Here is a 25,006-nt window from a genome sequence, read left to right as displayed (position 1 = left end):
TCTATGGGTCATCCCATTCAAAATGTTCATTGGGCACTTGGAGACACCAGTCTGAAGTTTAGGGCTGATAAGTAACTTTGAGCATGGAGAGGATTATTGAATCCATGAAAGCTAATGAAATTTCAAAATGAAGTAGTGTAGGAGAGCCCTGTCCTAGAACATGGACACTTAATCAAGAACAGATTCCTTCTTATGCTGTGTGATTCTTTTCATTGTCTTTCTCCAGATCTTCCATAGAGGATCTTTTCCATAGTACTAGAAGATTACTCTTAATCCTTTTAATATTTCATGGCTACCAATACTATATACTAATGCTGTACACTTGATCAAGTGACATCAAGTATACAAGTAGCACTCTTGCTACGTGACCAGCTAGGCCTTTTTTCCATATTTACATATCTTTTGCACCACTTCTGGTAATATTCTGCAGCCTGATTGCATCAAACCATGCTTCTTTTCATATGTACTGTCTTCATTGCTTTGATTCTTCTGAAATTGTCATTTTCATGATTAACAGTCATATACTATTATTGGAATAATATTGTTCTAAAAGATGAGCTTTTGTGATGAGGAATAATCAGGGATCCTTGAAATATCTGTGCATCTTCCCAGTGTCCGACATATAGATAGAAATAGGTATCTATCTAGCTGTAGATCTCTTTCTCTCTTTTTGTGTGGGTATACCAGTAACTCAAATCAGTGAACAAATATTGTAGGGTCTTGTATTCTTTGTAGCTCTCAAGTCAGTTATGTGACTATCAGGATATGGTCTGGTGTAGAAGATTATCTCCTAAAGCATACTTGTTTTCTTTTCATATTTTTATGAAGGATGTACCTGATATATGCATAGGCCAGTATCACAAAGATTTTATAGGGATAAGAATGTAAGCATGTGTATTGATAGTTGTTAATGTTGTCTTAGTTGCCTCATTTGAATTAATAATACTATCTATGATGTTTTTTCCACTTTGAGAATTTTCTCCTTTGAGATATATTAAAAATTAATCTTCCTTTAAATTATTGCCTCTACCATAAATTTCCTCTATATATTTGATTAGGTTTAGCCATTGTGAATATATATTCAAACATCAACTAAGAATCTAAAATTTTTATGTTTCACCATAAATAAAACCTTCTAGAAAACATTTATGTATTAAGCTACATGTAGCAGAAAGCAATAATATTAACTATATTGTTAGCCAGGGATATTATGATATACATATGTGATCTGTACACATTGTGAGTCCCTATTAGAAATATAATGTACAGACTTCTATATCTCTGGTGTGAAGAATATGAGCCAAGATTATTCGTATTAAGGTGAATCTTGCTTTTGGGATAAATGGATAATTGTGTAAGAGACTTACCACACTATCCTTACATTGATATGACACTTTAAAGCTTATTAAGCACTTTCCTCACACCACCTGTGGGAAGTACAAACATTCTCATGCCCATTTTATAAGTAATAAGCTAAGACTGAGAAGTAAAGTAATCTGACTAAGGCCCCACAGCTTTGGAAGTGCCTGAGCAGGATTCAGACCCAGTTATCTGATTCCAAGTTCAGCACTTCCTTTTACTATTCTACCCTACCCCTTATAGAGCTTACACATATACCAATTAAGTACAAGTCATGCTTTGAATAAGTTTGAATATGGATTTTTAAATGTTTCTTTTTGAATCTTGGTATTATTTGCCAGTATAATAACTCCATTACAAAAGAAAATGAGATTCACATGTCATAATTTTCTTCCTTGATTTGTGAATGCTTACAATCTATCCATTTAATAATCCCTTATATATTTTTGCTAGAGATTAATATCAGGTTCATCAGTCTGTGGTTTCTAGAATCTGACTCAAGACTCTCCCACTCCCGTAAGAACCAGGATATTTTCTGCCTGTTGTTGGTGATTTATCAAACACTGTTGACAGTATTTTAAAAATTATATTGTAAAATTCTTTTAGTACATTGGGATTTAACTTACTTGGGCCTGAATACACAGAATCATTTAAAGTGGCTAGTGCTCTTCTGACATCCTTTTTGTTTCAATTTTTCCATATTCTCTTTGATGAAGAAAATAGAAACCATAGCATCTGAATTGTTTCCGCCTTTTCTGTTATTTTTCTGCATGTGTTTTTCCAGACCTAGGGCCTATTCTTTATTCTTGCCTCGAAGCTTGCATTTTATTTTGTATAAGACTTGTCTGTTTCTGGGCATTAGCTTTCCCGATACTATTCGTTCAGGTTTCTTTTATAAGATAGATTAAAGCAGCATACGTACAAGAGGCTGGTAAGTCATTTAGTTCCAGCAACTGGTGGTTTTGTTAACTTATTTACTTGTTGATTAGAGGAGTGTGATGCTAAGATCATATATTTGTTCTGTTGTTACTGTCATAGGACCAGAGCTGTAAAGAGTCTCTAGTTTTTATGTAGTCCAACCCCAGCATTCACTGTTGAGTAAACTGAGTCTAAAGCATTTGAAGCAATTTACCCAAAGTCACACAAGTAAATAGTGAGTGGTGAAGCTAGATGTCATCATCTGAACCACCTAATACCTGATTTCTCCCAGCCCCTAGTGTCCTCCTCACTAAATATCACCTATTTAACCTCATATTTATTCTATATTTACTCTGTGTGTATGTTTATGTATGCATACATACATACACACACATATACAGTTTCTCATAATCGATTATAAGTTCCTTGAGAGAATTGTTCCACTTTTTCTTTGTGTCCCTAGTACATAACACAGTGCCTCACCATAATAGGTACTTCATAAGTACTCATTTAATGATTGTCACAAAAGCAGTTTATTACTCAGGAAGGAAGTTGGATAAAAAATTTATAGTTCTTGAAAAATCATCGTCCATACTAGAAGAGTAACTTAATCACATCCTTTAATATTATAGGTTAGTAGCATTCCAGTGTATGAAGGATTGAGTTTTTGTAGATATGATTCTTTTATTAATAAAATCTAGCTACCCTATTTGGAGCTACCTATTTTAGCTAAAATAAACTAAACTTTAAGTAGCGAACTTTATAATAAACTTTGAACTTTAAAATAAAGTAAATAGAAGGAAAAATCCATTTATCTTGAACTGAAATGGCCAATCTCAAGTTGCTATTTTAATATTATTATGAAATAGTATAGACTAATAGATATTCATAATAATAACCATAAGGCATACCAATATCCAGAAATGTGTTCTAGACCAATACATTTTAAATCACCAAACTAGTTTTTACTGTTAAATTTATTTCATTATGTTCTTTTAAATTAGAAATTCCTGTAAACATATTGGGAAAATATCAGCATAAAAAAATTTAATGCCCCTTTTAGTGGATAGCCTTATTGAAACTTTTTCATGGACAATAGAACAGAAAACCTTTTGTGTGTGTGTCTGTGTGTCTGTGTGTGGACTGTTCTCATTTTCACTAGACAAAGACAAGAAAGGCTCTGCTCTTTAAGACTAGATTCCATTGCTCTGTGCTTATGTGCTTAGCTTCCTTTCCAAAAAGAATTTGTATTTTTGATTAATCATTTCTGTACTAATATAACAGAGAAAACCTGTTTTCATGAATGAGATTGAAATGTTCTCAACAAGCAGGAAAGGAAAGTCTTCTATGATTTATTTAGAATTATTTCCACAAGCTGGTTATTGTTCTCTATTCTTAGTCTAAGGTCTAGGAGACTTTGGAATACAAGAGGTGGTTTTGTGTTGTTGTGTTGTTTTTTTTTTTTTAAACCAACCCTGCCACATCAGAAGTATGGGCATTTATCCAAACCGCTACTCCAGGAACCTCTCCAGAATTGTCCGATATTCAAGTCAGCAAACTAGAGTCATTTGTATTAGTGTTTAGTTACTATACTTTAGGCTAGGGTTCTTTGACTTTTTTTTCCTAACAGCAACAGTATCTTTGAGAAGTAAATAAGCCTGTTGTAAATAATTTTTTGGAAGAAGTTGATAGTTCATATTTCTTCCTTGTTGGAGGCTGCATGATATAGTAGAAGGAGAACTAATATTGGAGTCAATTGACCTGGTTTCAAATGTGACCTGTCTTACCACCTATGCAATCTTGAATAAGTCATTTAACCTCCATGGGCTTAAGTTGGTAAAATAAGGGAATTAGACTAGGTGGCCTCTTAGTTCCCTTTTAGCTCTAAATCTGTAGTTCTATGATTCCTGAATGAACACACTTTAAAAAAAAAAAAGCTGCACAAAATATTTGCCATTTCTTTGAAGTATTTTCCTATGTTTAAAATGTCATCAAAGCATTAGGATTGAAAACCAATGGAGACAACAGAACTCATAAAATGTCTGCATAAAATACTACTCTACTTTGGAAGGAAAATCATGAGAATATTCCATTTAGAAAAGTCATATTCATTCTCTCTGTAACTAAACAGTTATAGTCTGTCTTTCTTAGATAAAAATTGAAGTGTAGAGAAAAGTTGCAAGTATAATCAATTGTAAAAATATAATATGATCATATAAAGGAATATCTCCAAATAATTAATTTTAACTGCTTTCTGCCAGAATTGAAAATAAGTAGTAAGCCAGATTATCCTGGTAACTATTTCGCCATACTCACATGATAAATTTTGGGAAGTTATTTAGAAATATCAGAAGTATCCAGATTTTTCACTTTATTTTTATCTTCCTAAGTATCTACACACTGTATGTCAAAAAGTTCACTTTAAAAGGATTGTTTCATTCATTATACTTGTATCCCTAATGCCTATCACCTTATAGATGTTTAATAAATTCTTATTGATTTATTGAAGGCATAAGAGAATTTGAACTCAGTATGGCATCCTAACAATCAGATGGATTAACCTGCTAGTGTAGAAGCATCATCTATTTCTAACTGAAACATCTCTTTAAAACTTCTCTAGCTGGTGATTCCATTAACTACACAGGATGACTTGGACAAAGCTGTGGAACTATTAGATCGCAGCATTCACATGAAGAGTCTCAAGATACTTCTTGTAACACATGGTCATATACAGGTATGTATTTGCATACTTTATTCATTCTAGGACTTAATAGTCAATTTCAATAAAGTTCTGCCCATGACATATAATTAAGACAAGTACTATAATTAATGGTCACATCTGTAATATAATTGAATGTAAATTTGTTGTTCACGTGAGTCTGATTACGTGTGTTGTGTTCTTAAAGAATGTAGCAAAAATTGAAGACAAGAGTAATTTATTTTAGGTATGTCTTTTTTTCGTTAGTGGCATTTAAGAAACAGATAACATTAAGTAAGATTTGAAAGATTTGGTGAGGCATGTGTAGATGCTGAAGAATGTTCCATGTTGAGGCTACATAAGTACACTGAAGAAGAAATATGCTATAGTGGAAAGATATCTGTATTTGTAGTCAGAAGAGTAGAGTTTAAGTTCCCACTATCCTAAAACTTGGTCTGTGAACTCGCACAAATAACTTTTCTGAGGCCCAGTTCCCTTACCTATGAAATGGGAATAATACTAGTTGTACTAATTACCTCATTGGTTTATTATGTCAGTGAAATGAGATAAGATAAGTAAAATGCTTTGTTTTCAGTTTTTAACAGTCACTTCCATAAATTCTAAATTTTCTTTCCCTCCCCAAGATGGCATATAATCTTATATGGGCTGTACACATATGTTCCTGTTAAACACATTTTCACATTAGTCATATTGCATAGAAGAATTAAAATGAATGGGAGAAAATATGAGAAAAACAAAACATAACAAAAGAGACAATAATCTGCTTCATTCTGTGTTCCAGTTCCATAGATCTTCTCAGGATGTGGATGGCATTTTGCCTCGAGTCCTTTGGGAATGTTTTAGGTCCTTGCATTGCTGAGAAGGACTAAGTGCATCAAAATCAGTTCTCGCACACTGTGGCTGTTACTGTGTGTAATGTTCTCCTGGTTCTGCTCATTTCACTTAGCATCAATTCATATAAGTCTTTCCAGGTTTTTCTGAAGTCGACCTGTTCATCAGTTTCTTATAGCACAATAGGTCTGATCACATTCTCACTTTGAGTGAGATACACCCGTTCAATGAAGAGGCTTTTTTTAAGTAGTTACTTAAGAGATGGCTCCTTTAATAAAATAAAAAAAATCAGACTGGGAGGGGAAGACCCTCAAGGTTCCTAGATAAAAGAGAAACAGTACTGAAAGGGCCAGGGTCTCATATTCCATCCTGGGCCCTCTCCAGTCATCCTGATGAATATCAGGCCACTGGACCCAGATGGCTCAGGAGGAGAAAGTGAGGTTGGTGACCTTGCGCAGCCCTCCCTCACTCAAATCAAAGTCAACTGCAAGTCATGTCATCATCTTGATGTCATGGTCCTCTTCCAGAGTGAAGGACAAACGCAACAATAGCATAATAGTATTCCATTACATTCATATACCACAACATGTTTAGCCATTCCCCTTGATTTCCACTTCTTGGCTACCACAAAAAGAGTACCTATAAATATTTTTGTACATTTTTATAATTGCTTTGAGATACAACCCTAGAAGCAGTATTGCTGGGTCAAAGAGTATGCACATTTTTGTAGCCCCTTGGGCATAGTTCCAAATTGTTCTCCAGAATGGTTGGATCAGCTCACAGCTCCATCAACAATGAATTAGCAAACAGAGGATTTTATATTTGATCCTGGAGATGATGAGGTTAGATAGAAGAAAAACAAGAAAGACTTCATTTAGAATTTCTGTAAACAGAGTTGACTCTACAAAACACCATTTTTTTGATCCTCAAAGGACAATTTTCATATAGCTTACTTTCATAAGATAAATTTAATAGTCATGTGTGATATTTTATTGTGTGATTTCAGTGGCATCACATAGAATAAAACTATTGCACTCTCTAGGTCTTTATGGACAAGAAAGCAAATAATTTACCGTGAATAAATTGCCACTGTTAAAGCAAAAAAATAAAAAAGTTCTCAGAATAACAACAAAAAAATGAGTTATACTTGGAGGGAAATAAATAGGTCCCCTTTGAAGGAATAATATGGGAAAGTTTCATTTATTTTTCTTTTTTCAATTATTAGGCTGCCAGCTTGGAGCCTTTGCCATCACTGGAAGATTTGGATAATACAGTATTTAGAGTAACAGAGATTAAAAAACGACTTCCTGTGATAGGTAAGAACTTCCATTTACTAAATACAGAAGTAGAGGTAGTTTCTGGAGATTTTTTTCTGGGCTTTCAGGTAGGCATCATCCAAAATCATCTTTGCTAAGTAGAAATCTGCTTGTTGTTTCTATCACCTTTCTTAGTAACCTCTCTTCCTGTGTGCAATAGTTCTTCAGGAATGTATTTCAGATAGCGGTAACAGAAAATCTGAATCCATGTAATTATAATGACCAACCAGGCTGGATCCAAAGAAGAGATGAGAAAATGTACTTTCTCCCTTCTTTGCAACTGTAGGTGTGGAATGTTGATAAATTGTTAAGACTATTGATGTGTTGGTTAGTTTTTCAGAATGCCTTTTTTTTCCTTCCTTCATTTTTATTTGTTATAAGGCTTAATCTCTAAGGGAAGGGGAAGAAGGGATATGTACAGAAAATTGAAATTTCTGTTATTGTTGCTGTTCAGTCGTTTTTAGTTGTGTTCAACTCTTTGGGCCCCACTTGGGGCTTTCTTGGCAAAGATGCTGGAGTGATTTACCAGTCCTTTCTCCAACTCATTTTACAAATGAGAAAGCTGAGGCAAACAGGATTAAGTGACTTAATTATGGTCACACAAGGGTCTTTGAAATATTACAAGATTAGTAATCACTAGTGTGAATGTTTTATTTTTTTCTAGGATGGTTTCTTCATATTTGTCAAAATCTCAAAATTAATAACAGCATGAAGAAGTTTTACTTCTACGAAAAAATCAATAACCATAATTTTAAGATATTTAAATTAACAAATGAACTTAATTCCGTATTTTTAAACTACCTGATTTTTTTCAATTTGCATTAAGAACAAAATAAAAATTGCTAACTATTTCCAAATAATTATTTATTTCTACTCTGCTAGAATTCAGTGCTTTTGCATTGTTTTCACTAAGCATGCTAGCAGAATGTCAGTAGGAAGCAATATGATTTCTCCATACTGTTAAAGTAACTAAATCTTATAAGTAGGTAGTATACCGTTTTAGGCATGGATAATTATAAAAGGGAATGGAAAAATTTCAAGAACCTAGTGCTAATTAATATTGATGATGATAAAGACAAAAATAATAATAGTTTGCATTTATATAGCGCTTGAAGGTTTGCAAAGTATTTTATATTTTTCCTATCTGATTTATTACATTTACATTTATCTCATTAGTTTTGAGTGGTGATTTATAATGGAATTGAGATGATATTATAATACCAGAAATATTTTAATAAGTAGTAATAATATTTTGGGGGCATCAACATGTGAACTGTTATACAAAGTTTAAAAATTATTTCAACTCCTGTCTTAGGCAATTTTGAAAAAGGGTTTAATAGAGAAAGAAAAGTAAAATTATGGATAAGTGTAAGTTACACAGCTACTAAAGATAATGTAAAAGAACTCATAATGATGAGACTTGGACATAATGATGAATAAAGACGACAGATGGGAGGGAAAAATGCATGCCCCAATGGGAGAAGCATAAGGGATGGGTTAAAATCAGAGTTCTGGCAAGAAGTAATCACTAAAGAATAACAAGGAAAATTATGGAATAAGGTTTTAGAAATAGTAGAAAAGGATGAAATTGTGCTGTAAGATGAGTAGCTGTTGCTTCATAATTGATAGGCAGTTTTTGACTTTTGCATTTTTATTCCATGGCACCAAGCATTTACAGCTCCTGTCATTGCTGCCGGTTGATAAAGGATTGATAGCTCCATTTCTTAGTAGCATTTGTGGACACATCACTTACATTTTTTTATTTGTTTAGAAAGCATTAAAAATATAAAACGCAAAAGGAACAGGAAAAATAATCATTGATGATCATTTTTATGCAAATATATCTTGATATGATATTCAATCATTAGAATCACAAAATACAGTATGGTTTAAAGTGAATTAACCTGGATTCAGGTTTTTGCCTCTAACATATGTTGACTTTGTTACTCTGGGCAAGTCACTCAACCTTCCACTGTCCAAGGCTGATCTGCATTATTAGAGGGAGTTTCCTCACTGGGAGTTCCATACATAGATAAAGTAACAGGTCTCAACCAAACAAACCAAAGTTGATTCAGGAGACATGGGCCCAGATTCCAGCCGTGATCATGAACAGATCTCTCACTCTGAATGCCTTAGTTTCCTCATCTGTTTTGCTCACCTCAAGGAATTGTTATAAGGATCAAGTGACAAAAATTATTTATACATACACACACACACACACACACACACACACACACACACACACACATACACATATAAATGTGGCATTACATTTATATGAAACTAATGAATGATAAATTTCTTTGTCTTAAAATATATTAGTGCCAACCTAAATTTAGCCCCAAACAATACAATTATATTGGTATATGTAAGCTAGATGTGCTTAACTTGATCTTGAAATTGTTTAATATAGTCAGAATATAGGTTTAACTTATTTTATTTTCCAGGATAATGAATTCTCTCCATTAGATTTCATTACCAGTATGAGACAAAGTTAAAACTATATTTGATCTTAGAGAAAAGCCCTAGGTTTTAAATGTTCTTTGTTATGGCCCTGGTCATTCATGGCTTGGTGTCTATTTAATTTTTTTGTTTTTTTAAGAAAAACTTTTCTGGGGTAGAGGGTATGTCAGTATGAATCAAGAAGTAATTGCCATATTACTAACAAAAGCTGGGAAAAGAATGTTCTCCCAAAAAGCCTAGGTGGCACAGTAGATAGGGTGCTGGTCCTGGAGTCAGGTCAAGTAGACCTGAGTTCAGATTTAGCTTTAGACTCTTACTAACTATATAACCCTGGGCAAGTCACTTAACTCCTAATTGCCTCAGTTTTCTCATTTGTAAAATGGGAGTGATAATAATAGCGCCTACATTCCAGGGTTGTTGTGAGTATTGAATGAAATAGTTTTTAAGCGCTTAGCACAGTGCCTGGCCTGGCAGATAGTACACACCACACACACACACACACACACACACACACACACGCACACACGCACACACGCACATACACACGTTATTTTGTCAGTTAGTCATGTCTGACCCCAATTTGGGGTTTTCTTGGCAAAGATATTGGAGTAGCTTGCCATTTCCTCCTCCAACTCATTTTACAGATGAAGAAACAGAGGCAAACAGAGTTAAGTGACTTGCCTCGAGTCACACAGCTAGTAAGTGTCTGAGAATGGATTTGAACTCGCCCTGACTCCAGGACTTTCACTCTATCCACTGTGCCTAGCTGCCATATATGTGCAGTATATGTATATGCACACATTCGTATATCTATATTCACGTGTATATATACACACAACATATATATGTTAACTATTATTAGCTAACTGTTCTTCCCAGTTTTTCTTCCTAACTTTTCATGCCTAGAATCTACTGGCATTTCTCTGACATGACAATGATCCTCTCTAATCCTCAACCTTTCCCTGTTTACTGGTTTCTTTCCCTACTGCCTTCAGATAAGTTCAAGTCTCCCATTTTTTTAAGAAAACACATTCAGTAGATCCTACCATTGCCTCAGGCTATTGTCTTGGAAGCCAAATTCTGGGAAAAAGCTGTCTGCATTCATTGCTTCCACTTACTCTCTTCACATTCCCTCTTCAAACCTTGACAGTACGACTTGTGACTTTATCACTCAATTAAAATTGCTTTCTCCAGAGTTAATCAATAATCTCTTCCTTGCCAAAGCTGATGACCTTTTCTCAGACCTCAGCTTCTTGACTTTGCAACGTTTGACACTGTTGATTGCTCTCTTTCCTTTATGGCTTTTCTTCAAACCACTCTCTTCTGGTTCTCCTTCCTGCCTGATCTTTCACAGTTCATCATCCTTCTCATGTTCCTACCTCCCCTCTCTTCTCAACCTGGTCTCAACCTATATTTCTTGATTCATTATACGTTCTTCCCCTTCTTGTGCTCTGGTTGCAGTCAAATTGACCTTCTTCCTGTTCCCTTACACAAGGCACGCTATCTCCTAACATCATGACTTTGCAGGGGCTATCTCCCATCCCTGGAATATATTACCGCTTCACTGTTGTCTGTAGGATAAAATACATACTATTTAGGCTGTCACTAAACTACTTATACAATTTAACTCCAACAACTAATCATGTTCTATTCCACCACCTCCTGAATGAGAGGTGATGCATTTCAGGTGCAGATTAACATACTCTGTTTTAAAAATTGGGGTCATGAAGAGTCAGACATGACTGAACAACAACAAAAATTTAAAAGCAAAGTAAAAGCTATCTATTTCTACCATTTCTTGCATCATTTTATACCACTTCCATTCACAAACGCAGTTTTAGCCAAACTAGACTGCAGACATTCCCAGACTTAATATTCTGTCTCCTTCTTGCCCCTATGCATTTACATGTAATTCTCCATTGCTAAAATGCACTTTCTTCTCCTTGCTGCCCCTTGGAATTCTTGGTTATGTTCAGAGTTAATCTCCCACGCCATCTCTTCCATGAAACCTTCCCTGATAGTGTTCTCTCCCTTCTCAGTTTTCATAGTATTATACACATACGTTACATGTTACATCTCTCAAATATCTTTGAATTCCGATACTGTTTTAGTTTTGTCATTCTTTCCTCAGTGCCTTGAATAAGTCTTTACATGTTCATTTCGTTTAAGCCTGACTATTTTTAGAGAAATCTCCACAAGTAATTATATCTTTTAGGGTTTGCCATATTTCAGCTCTCAGCTTTGCAGATTCAGAAAAGATGTGGTAAGGATTTGGTAAATTGATTCATAGAAAGCAAAACTCAGAATAGACCGATTTATAAACCAAGATGCTAAATTATTCATTTTTAATGGGAAGTATGTCTAGGATAAAGGCTTATTCTGATCCTTCCTCATAGCTGGGCCTCTCAAGAAATCATATTACAGATCAGAAGGTTGTTTTTTCTTTTTGTTTGTTTTGCTAGATAATTATAGAAAAGAGAGCTATGTTCTTCAGGAACATTTTTTAAAAATAAATTTTGATATCCCTTGTTTCTTAAACCACCTGCATTTCCTAACATTATCGTTCTGTTTGCCCTTCGCCACTCTCCTGGCACTTTTTAAATCAGGGCTTCTTAAACTTTTTTTGTGTCACAGATCCCTGTCACGGTTTGCTGAAGTTTATGAACTCCTCAGGCTGTCTTTAAATGTCTAACCGAAAATAAAGGATTGCAAAGGAAACCAATTATTGAAATGCAGTTATAAACTTTTTGTTTCAATAATACAAGTTCACAGACCCCCAGACTCGCAAATTGGAACCCAAGTATTGATAATTTTGTCATTGATTGATATTAATAATTAATAATTGATATTTGTCATTGATTGACAACTTGAAATATTTAAGAATCTATTAGCATAAGTTAATTAAAGTATTCAAGCTGCAGTTCAAAAATCTTTGTTCAGATAGAAAATAGAATATAAATTTTTTTACTGATATTTATATGTTCAGTATTTTAGTGACTTTTTCTTTTTCAATTTAAAGGTCCTACTACTAGAGATAGAAGTTCACCTCCCCCTGGTTACATTCCAGATGAATTACATCAGGTTGCCAGAAATGGGTCATTTACTAGTATCAACAGTGAAGGAGAGTTTATTCCAGAAAGCATGGACCAAGTAAGTAAATTAACTGTATAATTTGGGGAGAGGAGCTGTTAAGACCTAAGCCTTTATTAACAAAGATTTGTCAGGTACTTGATATGTATCTTATTTTGACTCCTGCTATGTAATCTGCAATAACTTTCTTCTCTAGTAGGTTGAATAGCAAAAAATACAGAACAACTCCTGTTGTTCACTAAGTTGGGACTAGTATTTTGTTTATGCTCACATTTTGTGCAGTTGTTTCTTTTTGTATACAAAAATCTAGCTTATCAGTGTTTTTCATCTAAAAAATTATCTCTGCTAATTCAGAGATTATCAGTGGTTTTATATGTGTTTCAAAGAGAAAAGGGGAAAGGTTAATAAAGTGACTATCGTTTTGTGCTATAACTCTGTGACATAGGAATTTGAGGGCTTTAAAATTTTTATTAATATTTTAAACATATTACCATTTTGAGGTACAAAAGTGAAATACTTCTCTTTATGGAATCATAAAAGTAGTAACTAAACTTAACATCAAGAAACTTCTCCTTCAACATTATCATGATATTCTATTTCTAGATGTTGGATCCACTCTCGTTGAGCAGTCCTGAAAATTCTGGATCAGGAAGCTGTCCATCACTTGATAGCCCTCTGGATGGGTAAGGCCCTGAGTGCTTCTCTATGACAGATATTCAGGGAGATAAGGGTGGCAGTGAAGGTAAATAAGAATATTATATTCTTAAGGCAAACTTTAGCAAGTCACTTATGTTCCTTGAGTCTTCATCTTTAAAAATTGTTAGACCTCCATAACATCAAATATTCCTTTCGCTAAAGTTCTTTGAATACCTAGGTACCTCTTATTTGCCCAAGCAATGTGTTTAAAACAACTTAAACTCAGAACTGAAGCAGATTTATGTTTTAGTTTTTATATGCTATTTTTAAAATATATGGGATTTTTACTCTGCCTGCTTCCAAAAACTCTTTGAAGTAGCATATAAAATTAACACTTTAAAATAGAACAATTAAAGGAACAGAGAAGCGATGTTGCCAGTCAACAAGGGTGCATAGACTGCCTTGATATCTAGCACTGAATTTAGCTTTGAGTTTCCTGGAAGCTAAGACAAAGAGGAAAACCCAGAAGTTAATCTAGAGAGACAGACTTTTGCTGGCACTAAATTCAATGCAAAATACAACACAAAAACTTCTGGAAAAATTTAAAAGCAGCCTGGCAGAAATTAGGTTTAGACCAATACTCCATACCATCTACTAGTGTAAGCTCCAGCTGGTTTTAGGAACTAGATATAAAAGGTCACATCAAGCATAAGAAAAGTTATTCTGTCAGTAGTATTGATGGGGTGCTTGGGTGCATGTGCTTGGACCCCAATCCTAAAACCACATTTCTCCCTAGCCTCAAAACACTCATCCCAGGCAGTTTCTCCCCAGTTGCCCTAGCAAAACTTTTATCTCTTTTCCTGCTACGCTAGCCAGCTTCATCCATAGAATTCATTAGTTTGAACTAGCTGTGTACTGGCTGAACAGGCTATGTACTGGGTCATAATGACATTTACTACTCACTGACCCATCATATGTATCCTAGACTTAGACATACGTATACTCCGTTACATTTATCTTGTCTGACAAGACATTGATGAGAGCAGCCTGGTATTCCTCAGTCAGTCCTGACCATTAGTTGACTTAGTGATGTTTCAAGCCTAAAACCACACTTCCATGTAGCTCCCCCACCTTGGGCTGTTTCCCAGTGAACTCTGGGTAAAATACCTGCGCAGTAGATAACAAAGTGCTTGTTCCTTTAAGAATCAACCACTCCTTAAGCATTCCCTAATCTTGCCCTGAATCACCTAGTTAGCATATTTGACACATTTTACTATAGAATAGCCTATATAAACTTTGCCTGTACCCCTCTAAGGTGTGCAGGTTCCCTAAGAACTCTTGCCCGCTGAAAAGCATAACAAATCTTTACCGCCTTAACCTCAATAATGCTTGAGTCTGTGAGTTCTTTTCCAGATAGCCCATGCAGGAAGCTCCAGTCTTGGAGTTCCTATACCCCTGTCTCTCCAGCCCTCATCAGTATGAGAAATGATTGATGATGAGAATGAATAAGGCCATGAAGACCTGATAGGAATTATAATTAATAGAGTAGTTCAGGCAGGTGTTGGGTAGATTTCTAGGGGAAATAAAGTAAACAGAACCAAGGACAGAATGTTGGGGAAAACCCACATTAAGTTGTCAGAAAGAGGATGAGAAAGCAGAGAGGAGTGGAGATACAAGAGAAAACCAGTGAGGAGATGTTTCTGAAGCAAAGCAAGGAAAGAATCTATTAGTAAAGGGTAGTGGTGAATGGTGCCATACCGTAAGTGAGAGGAAGAGTGAAAATAGTCCATTAGATTAGTAATTAGGAGGTCAAATTACTTTTAGCAGAGCAGAGGGAGCAAAAGTTACATTGTAAGGAATGAATATGAGGAAGCAGAAGCATCAGATGTAGAAAATTATTTTAAGTTACTTAGCAGTGAAGGGGAGGAGAGAATGGGAACATTAACTTGATGTTATCATCTTTAGGTAGATGACTCCTAAACCTTTATATACCACTCTAACCTGTTGTTAACACTCCAGTTCCATGTCACCAGCTGCCTGCTAGACATCTAAACTTAGATGTCATGTAGATATCTCGAACTGAGTTTCCTAAAAGTAACCCCTCCCCTCCTCCATATGATTTTCATTTATTTTGATGGCACCACCATCTTCCCAGACACCCAGGTTTTTAGCCTCGGAGTTGTCCAAGATTCTTCTTTCTCCTTCTCTTTCACCTTTACCTCTAATCAGTTGCTAAGTCCTGTCAGTTTTATCTTTAGGGTATTTCTCAAATCTGTCTCATTGCCACCACTCTAGTTTTAGGCTTTCATCATCTCTTAGATTATTACAATAATATCCTAATTGGTCCCCCTTGTTCCTTATCTTCCCTTTCCAGTTAGTATTCCACACACTTCCAAAATAATCTTCCTAATTTGCAAGTCTGCCCATGTCCCCTCCTTAAAATACATCAGTGGCTTATTGTTTGCTTTCAGGATAAAAATACACACTTGCATATAAATCCCCCACAATCTGACTCCAACTTGCCTTTTTATCTTTATTCTTATTACTCTTTCATGTGCTTTACATTGCAATCGAAGTTATAACATAGTGCCAAAATTCAGCATTCTGTCTTCCACCACTGCATTTACAGAAACTATCCCACTTACTTGAAATGCAACAAAAGACATTGTTGTCTTTCTGAATCTTTGTCATCTTTTAAAACTTAGCTCAACTATCAGCTACTCCATTAAACCTGTCCTGATCATCCTCCTCTTCCACAGTTGTTAGTACTGTCTTTCTCCTCAAATTACCTTTTATTTATTACTTACTCACATGTCTTTGTTTGTGAGTATCTGTTGTATTACCTTAGCAGAATCTAAGCCCATTGAGAGTAATAATGGTTATTTTTGTCTTTGTCTCTTCCATGTAATAATTGAAGCCCAGGCTGGGAGTAGAATTGTTTTAAGTTCTCACATACAGAGAAAGAAGAGAATGACAACAAATTAAGCCTTGTATAATGTCATTTGCCTTGAATAATAGTAATTTAAAAGATTTAGGAAGTAAAGAAGGAGCCATCTAAGGCTATAGAAGAAGCCTAGGGAAGAGAGGATGTCTAGGGAGAGATGGGGCACTGTGTCAGATGTTGCAAAGAGGTCAGAGAGGCCAGCCACTGAAAATTGACGTTTTATGTAGCAGATTAGGAAATGATTGTTATATTTTGAGAAATTCAATACAGTGGATAGGAACAGATGCCAGGACACAAGGAATTGAGGTGAGATGACACAAATATCTTTAAATCATGCTCTGTACCCTAATGATAGTATCTGTAGCAAAGTACAGATGATGTGACAGGTACAAATACATAGTACTTCAATGGACTATGAGCTCATCCATATGAACTTCATGGATACAAATTGCAACCGTTCATACTTTCTTAGCCTGTTATTCTTATCCATGCTTGTCCTCTATAGAGGACATTAAACTCACGAGACCTTTCTTTAAATCTTTCAACATATTGTTTATACGAGAGCAGTAGTTGGGCTGTGTTTCTCTGATATGCCTTTTTTCTAATATTGCCTTTCTTTTTTCTGGGTATAGACTCTTTTTCCTTTCATTTGTGCTTCCTATTTCCAATCTCAAAGAATTTTTCAAATTTAAAATCAAAATAAAGTATAATCATAAAAAAACAAAACAAAACAAGATAAAAGCTGTTAGCCATTGCCCTGGAACAGCTGAGGGGGGAGAAGAAGTAGGATTTCCTCAACATCTTTGAGTAGAGAAGATTGTAAGTGTCTGGTTTGCAGGTTAAGGACTCCAGAAAGAGAGCCCTTTAGCTGGTGCCAAGGATTTGGTAGCAGACCAGAGACTTGCCCCTTATATACATGAGAAAGGACAGACAAACTATCCAGTCAGCACACGGTTTTTCTTATCTTTGAGACGACTTTAGGCAATAATAGCAAGTGCCAAAATACAGTACTCTCAAACTTATAAATATTATTATTTAAGTGTCACTTACCTGCTGAATCCATTCTTAGTCCTTATACAAATTGTTGGTCATTCTTAGTTCTCATACAGATTGACTCCTCTGCAGCTTTTGTTGCTATGAACAAACTATCATCTCTTGCCTACACTTCTGTCAAACTATTCGATCCTCATTTTCCTTTTTGCTGTCTGTAAGCTCCTTTGATGGCCTGTTCTCTTAAGTATGGGTGTCCCCCAGAACTCTGCCCTGGTCTTCTCAACACTCTCTTGGTGGTTTCGTCAGCTTCCACGAATTCAGTTAACTTTACACAAATGGCTCCTACAGTAATACATCGAGTCATAAACTCCCTGACTTCCAGTCTCCTATTGATGTCCTGCTGACATCTAAACTTACCTCTCCAGATCCTGCTAGTTCACCTGTATTTGCCACTTGGTTTCATTTTTGACTCTTTCGTTTCCCTTTCTTTTTCCTTTTCTTTCGTCTCTTTTCTCTAACCCCAGTCTCCATAGCCAGTTGCCACATCTTGTGGATTTTACTTCTTATACCATCTCTTGCATCAGTCAATCAGTAGATTCCTCTTCTCTCTGTACATATTGCTGTTACTCTAATATTGTCCTTAATCACCTCCTGTACTATTTATATTAGCTTTGTTATTGATCTTTTTTCCAGCTTTTTGACTTTCTAATCTGCCCTCCCACAGCTTCCACAATAATCTTTCTGAGGCATGTTTGACCGTCTTCTTTCCCAGACTCAAAAACACCTTAATTGGTTCACCTTTGCTTAGAGTACACAACACAAACCTTTTAGCCTGTCATTTAAGGCCTTTCAGAATTTGGCCTGAACCTACATTTGCAGCCTTATTTCATTCTATTCCCCTACAGGAACTTTATATTCCAGCCACATTTCTCAGATAGAATACTCTGTTTCTTAACTCCATGCATTCACATAGGCCATTTACCTCCCCTGGACGTGTTTCCTCATCTCTGCTTCTCTACATTCTTTTCTTCCTTCAAGGCTCTGCTTAAGTATCACCAACTCCTCAGTTTTCCTCCTGTTATATTTATTTGTGGATCTGGTGAATCCTCTCAAAAGAATAAGTACCCTGAGGGCAAGGACTTTTTATTCTTTTTTTTTTCTTTTGTAGTCTCAGCATCTAGTACAGTGCCACATATGTGGGTATTTACTAAATGTTTTGAGTTGAATTGCCTTGAACATATATTTGGCACCATATTAGAAACCATTTGTAGCCCTGCTTAAAGGTTGCTTGATAAGTAGACTCAGAAGTTTTTAAAGTTTTGTTAAATACATTTTGCCTTCCATACAATTATCTTTATAAAATGACTGGGTTTTTTTTTAGACAGGAGAAACCAATTGCTGCTGAGATCTTTGGTACAAGTGCTCCCTCTCTTGGTTTCACGGAAGTAATTCTGATGGTATACCATTATACTTCAGGTCTCAAGAATAGATAATAATAATTTTTGAGGAAATCTACAACCTCTTGAACCTTTGGAAAATCTGTGAAAGTAATGTGTGGAGATCTGTCATAGCTGTAGTGTGTACTTAATCAAGTGTACTTAATTTTCAGGTACCCAACTACATGGAGTCTGTGGTTGTCATATATAACTGGTTTGATAAATGGAAAGCAAAACTATCACCTTTTTTTCTTATGTAATGCTAAATAGCTAGATTAACTGATTTTTTTCACCTTTAGTTATCTTGATAGACAAAGCCTTTGCCTCTAAACTACTTTGCTATTAGAATACTCCTTTAAGTCACATCCCATCGTGTGCTGTCTCATGCACAGAAAGTTTGTGAGTGGAATTTCAGGGATAGTTCCAATAATATTAATATATTGGATTCCAGTATTGCTCATTAAAAATTTATGTTAGTTGTTCCTAATTTTTCTCTTAAATTTTTTTGTAAATTACGTTTTACATTTATAGTGACAGCTATCCCAAAACTCGAATGCCAAGAGCTCAGAGTTATCCAGATAATCATCAGGATTTTACAGGTTAGTTTATACAATTCCAGATATTAAGATTTATTTTACTTTATAGTTAAGCTGGCTTTTTTATATAAATGGAAAAATATTAAGGAAAATTTTTAAATTTACAAGATGCTTTTTTTCAATGGAGAACAGTTTATAAAGTACAGTCTATTTTAAGTCAAGCCTACCTATGAAATTTATTTGTCCAAACTTAATGGGAGAAAGTACTGTTGAAAGATATGCAGAGAAATTAGGGTGCTTTGCTACCCTTATATATCGAGGAAGACTTCCTGAAGTATGTTTTGGACTTACTTTTTAACATCTAGATTGTGTTATGTATATATGTGTATGTATGCGCATGACTATCTAGAAAATGTCTAAGCTAAATTGATGCAATGTGGTGTTATTTTATAAAGTAACAATAGCATACTCTTTTAGGTGTAGAGTTTCCAGCTTTTTTTTTTTTTTGTGGAGGGGGAAAGCAAGGTATTTGGGGTTAAGTGACTTGCCCAAGGTTACATAGCTAGTAAGTGTCAAGTATCTGAGGCTGAATTTGAGTTTGGATCCTCCTGAGTCCAGGCCTGGTGCTCCATTCACTCTGCCACCTAGCTGCCCCTCAGTTTTTGTTTTTTGGTTTTTTTTTAAGTTTACTGTGCATTATACCAGTGTTTTCCTTTTTCTCTCAGACTATGATAATCCCATCTTTGAGAAATTTGGAAAAGGCGGTACTTATCCAAGAAGATATCATGTATCATATCACCATCCAGACTACAATGATGGTAAGTTTCTTGCACTTTGAATTCAAAATCTCTAGTAAAATTCCATTTTTAATGCTACTAGAAATGCTTTTTTTCCAAAATGAAAGCTAAATTCTTATGGAAGACTTAAATAAGCTTTTCTTTCATTTTAAAATTGAGATTTTTATCCAGATTCATTGGTAATAATTACTCTAATAAGGTGATGTTTTTCCAAATAACTTGCTAGTTTCTTGTTTTTCCTGAAAATTTATTTTTACTAATTAATATTGGTCCCTAGGCATTTGGTTTTGTAACTTTCCCAAGAAGTATGTAAAATTGGCTAATAGCTTAACATGAAATCTACATAACAATATTTTCATAACAAAATCCATTGTTACTGCACAACTGACTGCTTTCTATTGTCTGTCCACTCCATTTCTCCTTCTACCTATTCTCTTCCCTAGTTTTCTAGGGAATTTTGTTTCATAATGTTCTGTGTCACAAATATATAAACTTGAATTAATTCTTTGTAGAAAGGTACTATAATAAACCTAATGGAATGTAATTATATGGCTGCTAATAATGTTACCTGTTTTGGACACAGAGAAACTTGTATTATTCCCTGGACTACCGATTTTAAAGAATTTAAAATCTAGCACCATTAATAAATTATAATGTAATTTTAAAAATTATTTTATAGGTCGCAAGACTTTTCCAAGGGCCAGAAGGACTCAAGGGAACAGTTTCCGTTCTCCAGTCAGTTTCAGTCCTACTGATCATTCATTAAGTACCAGTAGTGGAAGCAGCATCTTTACTCCGGAGTATGAGGATAGCCGCATGAGAAGGGGAAGTGATATAGAGAATCCCACTCTGACTGTAATGGACATAAGCCCACCCAGCCGTTGTAAGTAGTAGTACTTGGAACACTAAAATTTTTAGTAGAAACTTCAAGAATTTAAAGCTCAGATTGTCTTACCAGTAACCATCATGAAACTACTTCCCTCAAAGCTGAATGTTCCTAATCTGAGAGGCCAAGGGATATGTCAGGATAGTGGAAGATTGGAGCATCTGCATGGTGCCATTCCCAGTTACTTCAGGAGATTCTACTCTGCTGCTCCTTTATTTTAATGAGGAAAGTTTCACTGCCAATTGTGTAAAAAATTGATAAAAAATTTAGTAAGATTTCTTTCATTGCTCATTTATTAATATGTTGCTTTTTATTTCTTCTTAGTCCACACAGATAATTGTAATTCTGTTTTTTTAGTTAGTTTTTATTGGTATCTTTTGTTTTTTATACATCACCATAATTTCTCCCACTGTTTTTCCTCTCCCCTTCCAGAGAACCATCCCATATAATAAATAATATTTAAAAAAAAAAAAGAGGGGAGAAATCAGTATAACTGATCAATACATCAAAAATGTCTTAAAATATACAAAATGTACAATACTTATGGACCTCCCACCTTTGCAAAGGGGTGGGAGTGGGGAGAAAATGTCTCCTCCTATCTTTTCTTTTGAGCCATGTTGTTCTTTATAATTTTGCAACATTCACTTTTGACTTTTTTATGATTGTTCTTTCCATTTATATTTTTGCCGTTATTGTGTAAATTGTTTTCTTGGTTTTGCTCTGCATTACTTTATGTAGATCTCTCCATGCTTCTCTGTATTCATTGCATGCCTCATTTCTTACAGTAGAGTAATATTCCATTAAATTCATGTACCACAGTTTGTTTCACCATTTCCCAGTAAATGGACATCTACTTTATTTCTAATTCTTTGCCATCACTAAAACTGCTGCTATAAATATTTTGGTATATGTAAAGACTTGCCTCTTGTCAATAGCCCTTTTAATGTATAAGGTGTATAATGGAATCTCTGGGTCAAAAAAGTAGAGGGACATTTTAGTTGTTTATTTGCATAATTCAAAATTGCTTTCCAAAATGGTTGTACTGATGGTGTATGTGTCTTTCTACAACCTCTCCAAAACTGAGTAGTCCCATCTTGCTATCTTTACCAGTTTGCAGAATGCAAAGTAAAACCTCAAGCTTGTTTGTCTTTGCAGTTCTCTTAGTAGTGTTTTGCTTCATTCTTTTATTGTTAAGTTTGTAATTTTTCTTTTGAAAGCTATTCATATTCTTTATTTGTTCATCTATTGGGAGTAGCTTTTTAGCCTTTAAATATCTTGGATATCACAGCCTTATCAGAGAAATTTGATGATTTTTTTTCCCACTCAACCACTTCCCTTCTTATTCTAGATGCATTAATTTTGTTTGTACGGAACCTCAGTTGTTATTCTTTAAATATAATTTCAGCTCAGCTGCTGGATATAACTGGCAGGGAGAATTTCCTTCTGCCAGGCCAAGCGCTCTATCCAGTTCTCCACCTTGCTCCTTCATTAAGGTTCATTAATGTACCTGCATATAGGTTTTCTAAGCTTCAGATGCCATTATTATAGGTTTGAATTTCTTTACCAAGAATCCAAATAGAAATTCATAGCTGAGTTTTATGGTAAAGGCTTAACCAAGTTAGGTCCTCATTTCTAGTCTTCTGGGTTGTGAGGATATTCCTGCTAAATTTATCTTACAGTGAAAAAAGTGTGGTGTTGGCTCTATTGTGAATGTGTTATGGAAGTCATTTAGCCTCCATTTCAAAGTGGTGATAATATCAATAGTTGAGATCATACAGTTTATTTTATTTCATTTATATTTAGAGCTTAATATTTCAAAACCCTAAGATGTGAATTCTTTCAACTTACAAAGCTTATGAAGGAGGTAGAATTTAAGATTCTTTAAAGTGCATTTTAGACTACAATCTTAGCATCATAGATTCAGAACTAGAAGGGACCTCATAAGCCATCACATTTAACTGCCTTGTTGCAGACATTGGAAGTTAGGGAAGAAACTAAGGCTGAGAGAGATTCAGTGACTTTCCCAAGGCCACACAGCAAGTAAGTATCTGAGGCACAATTTTAAACTCACGGCCTTCTTTTTCCAAGTCCAGCACAGGAAAGAACTGACAGTAGAAAAGATGAAGTGCTTTGCCTCTTAACTTCCATTTCAGTATTTTGTCATTAATAGAAGTGTGGTACTTTAATATTATTTGTCACTTTAAAAATTCAGTTGATTTTTGGTTGCCTTTGGATTCTTTGGTCAAAAGCTTAATATGAACATTTGTTGCAGAACATACTTTCTTTAGTGATGTTGGGGCATTTTTTAAAGTGAACTCTAAGATTTTCAGTTCCTTTTTCTATTATTTTTCCTACTTTGGACATGCTAACCTAAGAGCAACACTTTCCCACAGAAGAAATAAAAGAGTATATGTCTTTTGTTTTTAGAATCCTTCACAATTTTTCTAAAAGGTGATAACCAAGATATAGCCTTTAAAGCTTTTCTTGAATAGATGAACATATTAATTTAACTTTAATACCTTTACTCATTTAATTTCTAATTGTTTGTTTATGGTGTTAACTATACCCTACTAAGTAAAAGATTTATTTTTCAGCACCAAGAGCACCAACTAACTGGAGACTGGGCAAATTGCTTGGTCAGGGAGCCTTTGGCAGAGTATATTTATGTTATGATGTTGATACAGGACGAGAGCTGGCTGTTAAACAAGTTCAGTTTGACCCTGATAGTCCAGAGACTAGCAAGGTAAGAACCATCAAATATACTGTAATTACATCGACATACTTTTAATGAATTAAATGTAATATGCAGTGGTATTTTCTGCTTTCTCAACATAAATCTTCTGGTATCAATAAATAGTATTTGATGATCATTCTAAAATTTTTATGATGTGAATTTTCCTTTTCTGTGAAACAGATGAAAACTCTGATTCAGTATAGTTTTAACCTCTAATCAAGGATAAAGTTTCTGCTATCAAAGGCCTATTGTTTATGGGTGTTTTCTAGTGTGTTATTTCCCAACGAATATTTTAAAGCAAACTCTGCGTCATTTTGATCATCTAGATTTGTGATGTTACATCTTTTAAAGAGACTGTAATTGTGCCAGGCTTTTTATAAACTTTACTATAAATTGTATTTCAGGAAGTAAATGCACTTGAGTGTGAAATTCAGTTGTTGAAAAATCTTCTGCATGAACGAATTGTTCAGTATTATGGCTGCTTGCGGGATCCCCAGGAAAGAACGCTTTCCATATTTATGGAATATATGCCAGGGGTAAGTTAGTAAACCTTTTAAGAAAGTATTTGTTATTCAAGACTTATCCTCAGAGAAAGAACATACAAATGTTTTGGACCCAAAACAATCTTTTTGTTTTAATAAATGGATAGTCTAATGACAGAGAAAGTCTTGGAGAATATATAAGCTTAAATGAAAAATTAAATGAATTATGAGAGGAAATAGTAAAGCTGTATTATTGGGGGACTTGAAGTTTCCCCTCTCAGAACTACATAAATCTAAGAAAAAGTGAAGAAGAAAGCAATTAAGGAGATGAATAGAATTTTAGGAAAGTTAGATAAGCTAGACCTCTGGAGAAAATTGAATGGAAATAGATAGGAATCTACTTTTTTTCAGTGGTACATGGCACCTACACAAAAATTCACCATCTATTATTAGGACATAAAAAAATCTCACAACCAAATGCAGAAAAGCAGAAAAATTAAATGCATCATTTTCAGATTATAATGCAATAAAAATTACATTTGAAATTAATTTAAATTAGTTTAAAATTAATTAATTTAAAAATACTTAGTCTGCACAGATAGCGTTGAAAAAATAAAGAAAAAAGATCTTGGGTCTCTCTCTTAAATAAAATAAAGATCTTTATCGCTGCTTTGCCAGTGGGACTGTTTTTCTAGAGAGCTGTCTTCATTTTCTCTACCATACACTAATTGCTGTACTTATCTGTAGTCTTAATTGTATCATATATGCTGAATTATTCAGACTTAGCTATCTACAAGCAAAGAAAACTTTAAAGTTTAAAAAGAATCACATCCCACAGACCCTAAAATACATAAAGCTACCTTATG

General features: G+C 34.6%; 1 protein-coding gene across 3 annotated transcripts in view; it reads left to right on the top strand.

The window, feature by feature from the left end:
- The window catches only part of MAP3K2 (mitogen-activated protein kinase kinase kinase 2), a 92,730-nt gene that overhangs the window by 53,319 nt on the left and 14,405 nt on the right, over positions 1-25,006 (top strand). For all 3 annotated transcript variants that reach the window (XM_072613445.1, XM_072613443.1, XM_072613444.1), the window contains 9 exons: positions 4,898-5,011; positions 7,053-7,143; positions 12,626-12,756; positions 13,300-13,379; positions 19,237-19,304; positions 19,967-20,059; positions 20,718-20,921; positions 23,519-23,667; positions 24,063-24,194. In XM_072613445.1, the coding sequence (XP_072469546.1) occupies positions 4,898-5,011; positions 7,053-7,143; positions 12,626-12,756; positions 13,300-13,379; positions 19,237-19,304; positions 19,967-20,059; positions 20,718-20,921; positions 23,519-23,667; positions 24,063-24,194 (1,062 nt within the window). The remainder of the gene's footprint in view (positions 1-4,897; positions 5,012-7,052; positions 7,144-12,625; positions 12,757-13,299; positions 13,380-19,236; positions 19,305-19,966; positions 20,060-20,717; positions 20,922-23,518; positions 23,668-24,062; positions 24,195-25,006) is intronic.

Source organism: Notamacropus eugenii, chromosome 5 (assembly GCF_028372415.1).
Source record: "Notamacropus eugenii isolate mMacEug1 chromosome 5, mMacEug1.pri_v2, whole genome shotgun sequence".
Lineage (NCBI taxonomy): Eukaryota > Metazoa > Chordata > Mammalia > Diprotodontia > Macropodidae > Notamacropus > Notamacropus eugenii.
The sequence above is the reverse complement of the archived record's forward strand: the minus strand, read 5'-3'. Positions and strand labels throughout refer to the sequence as shown.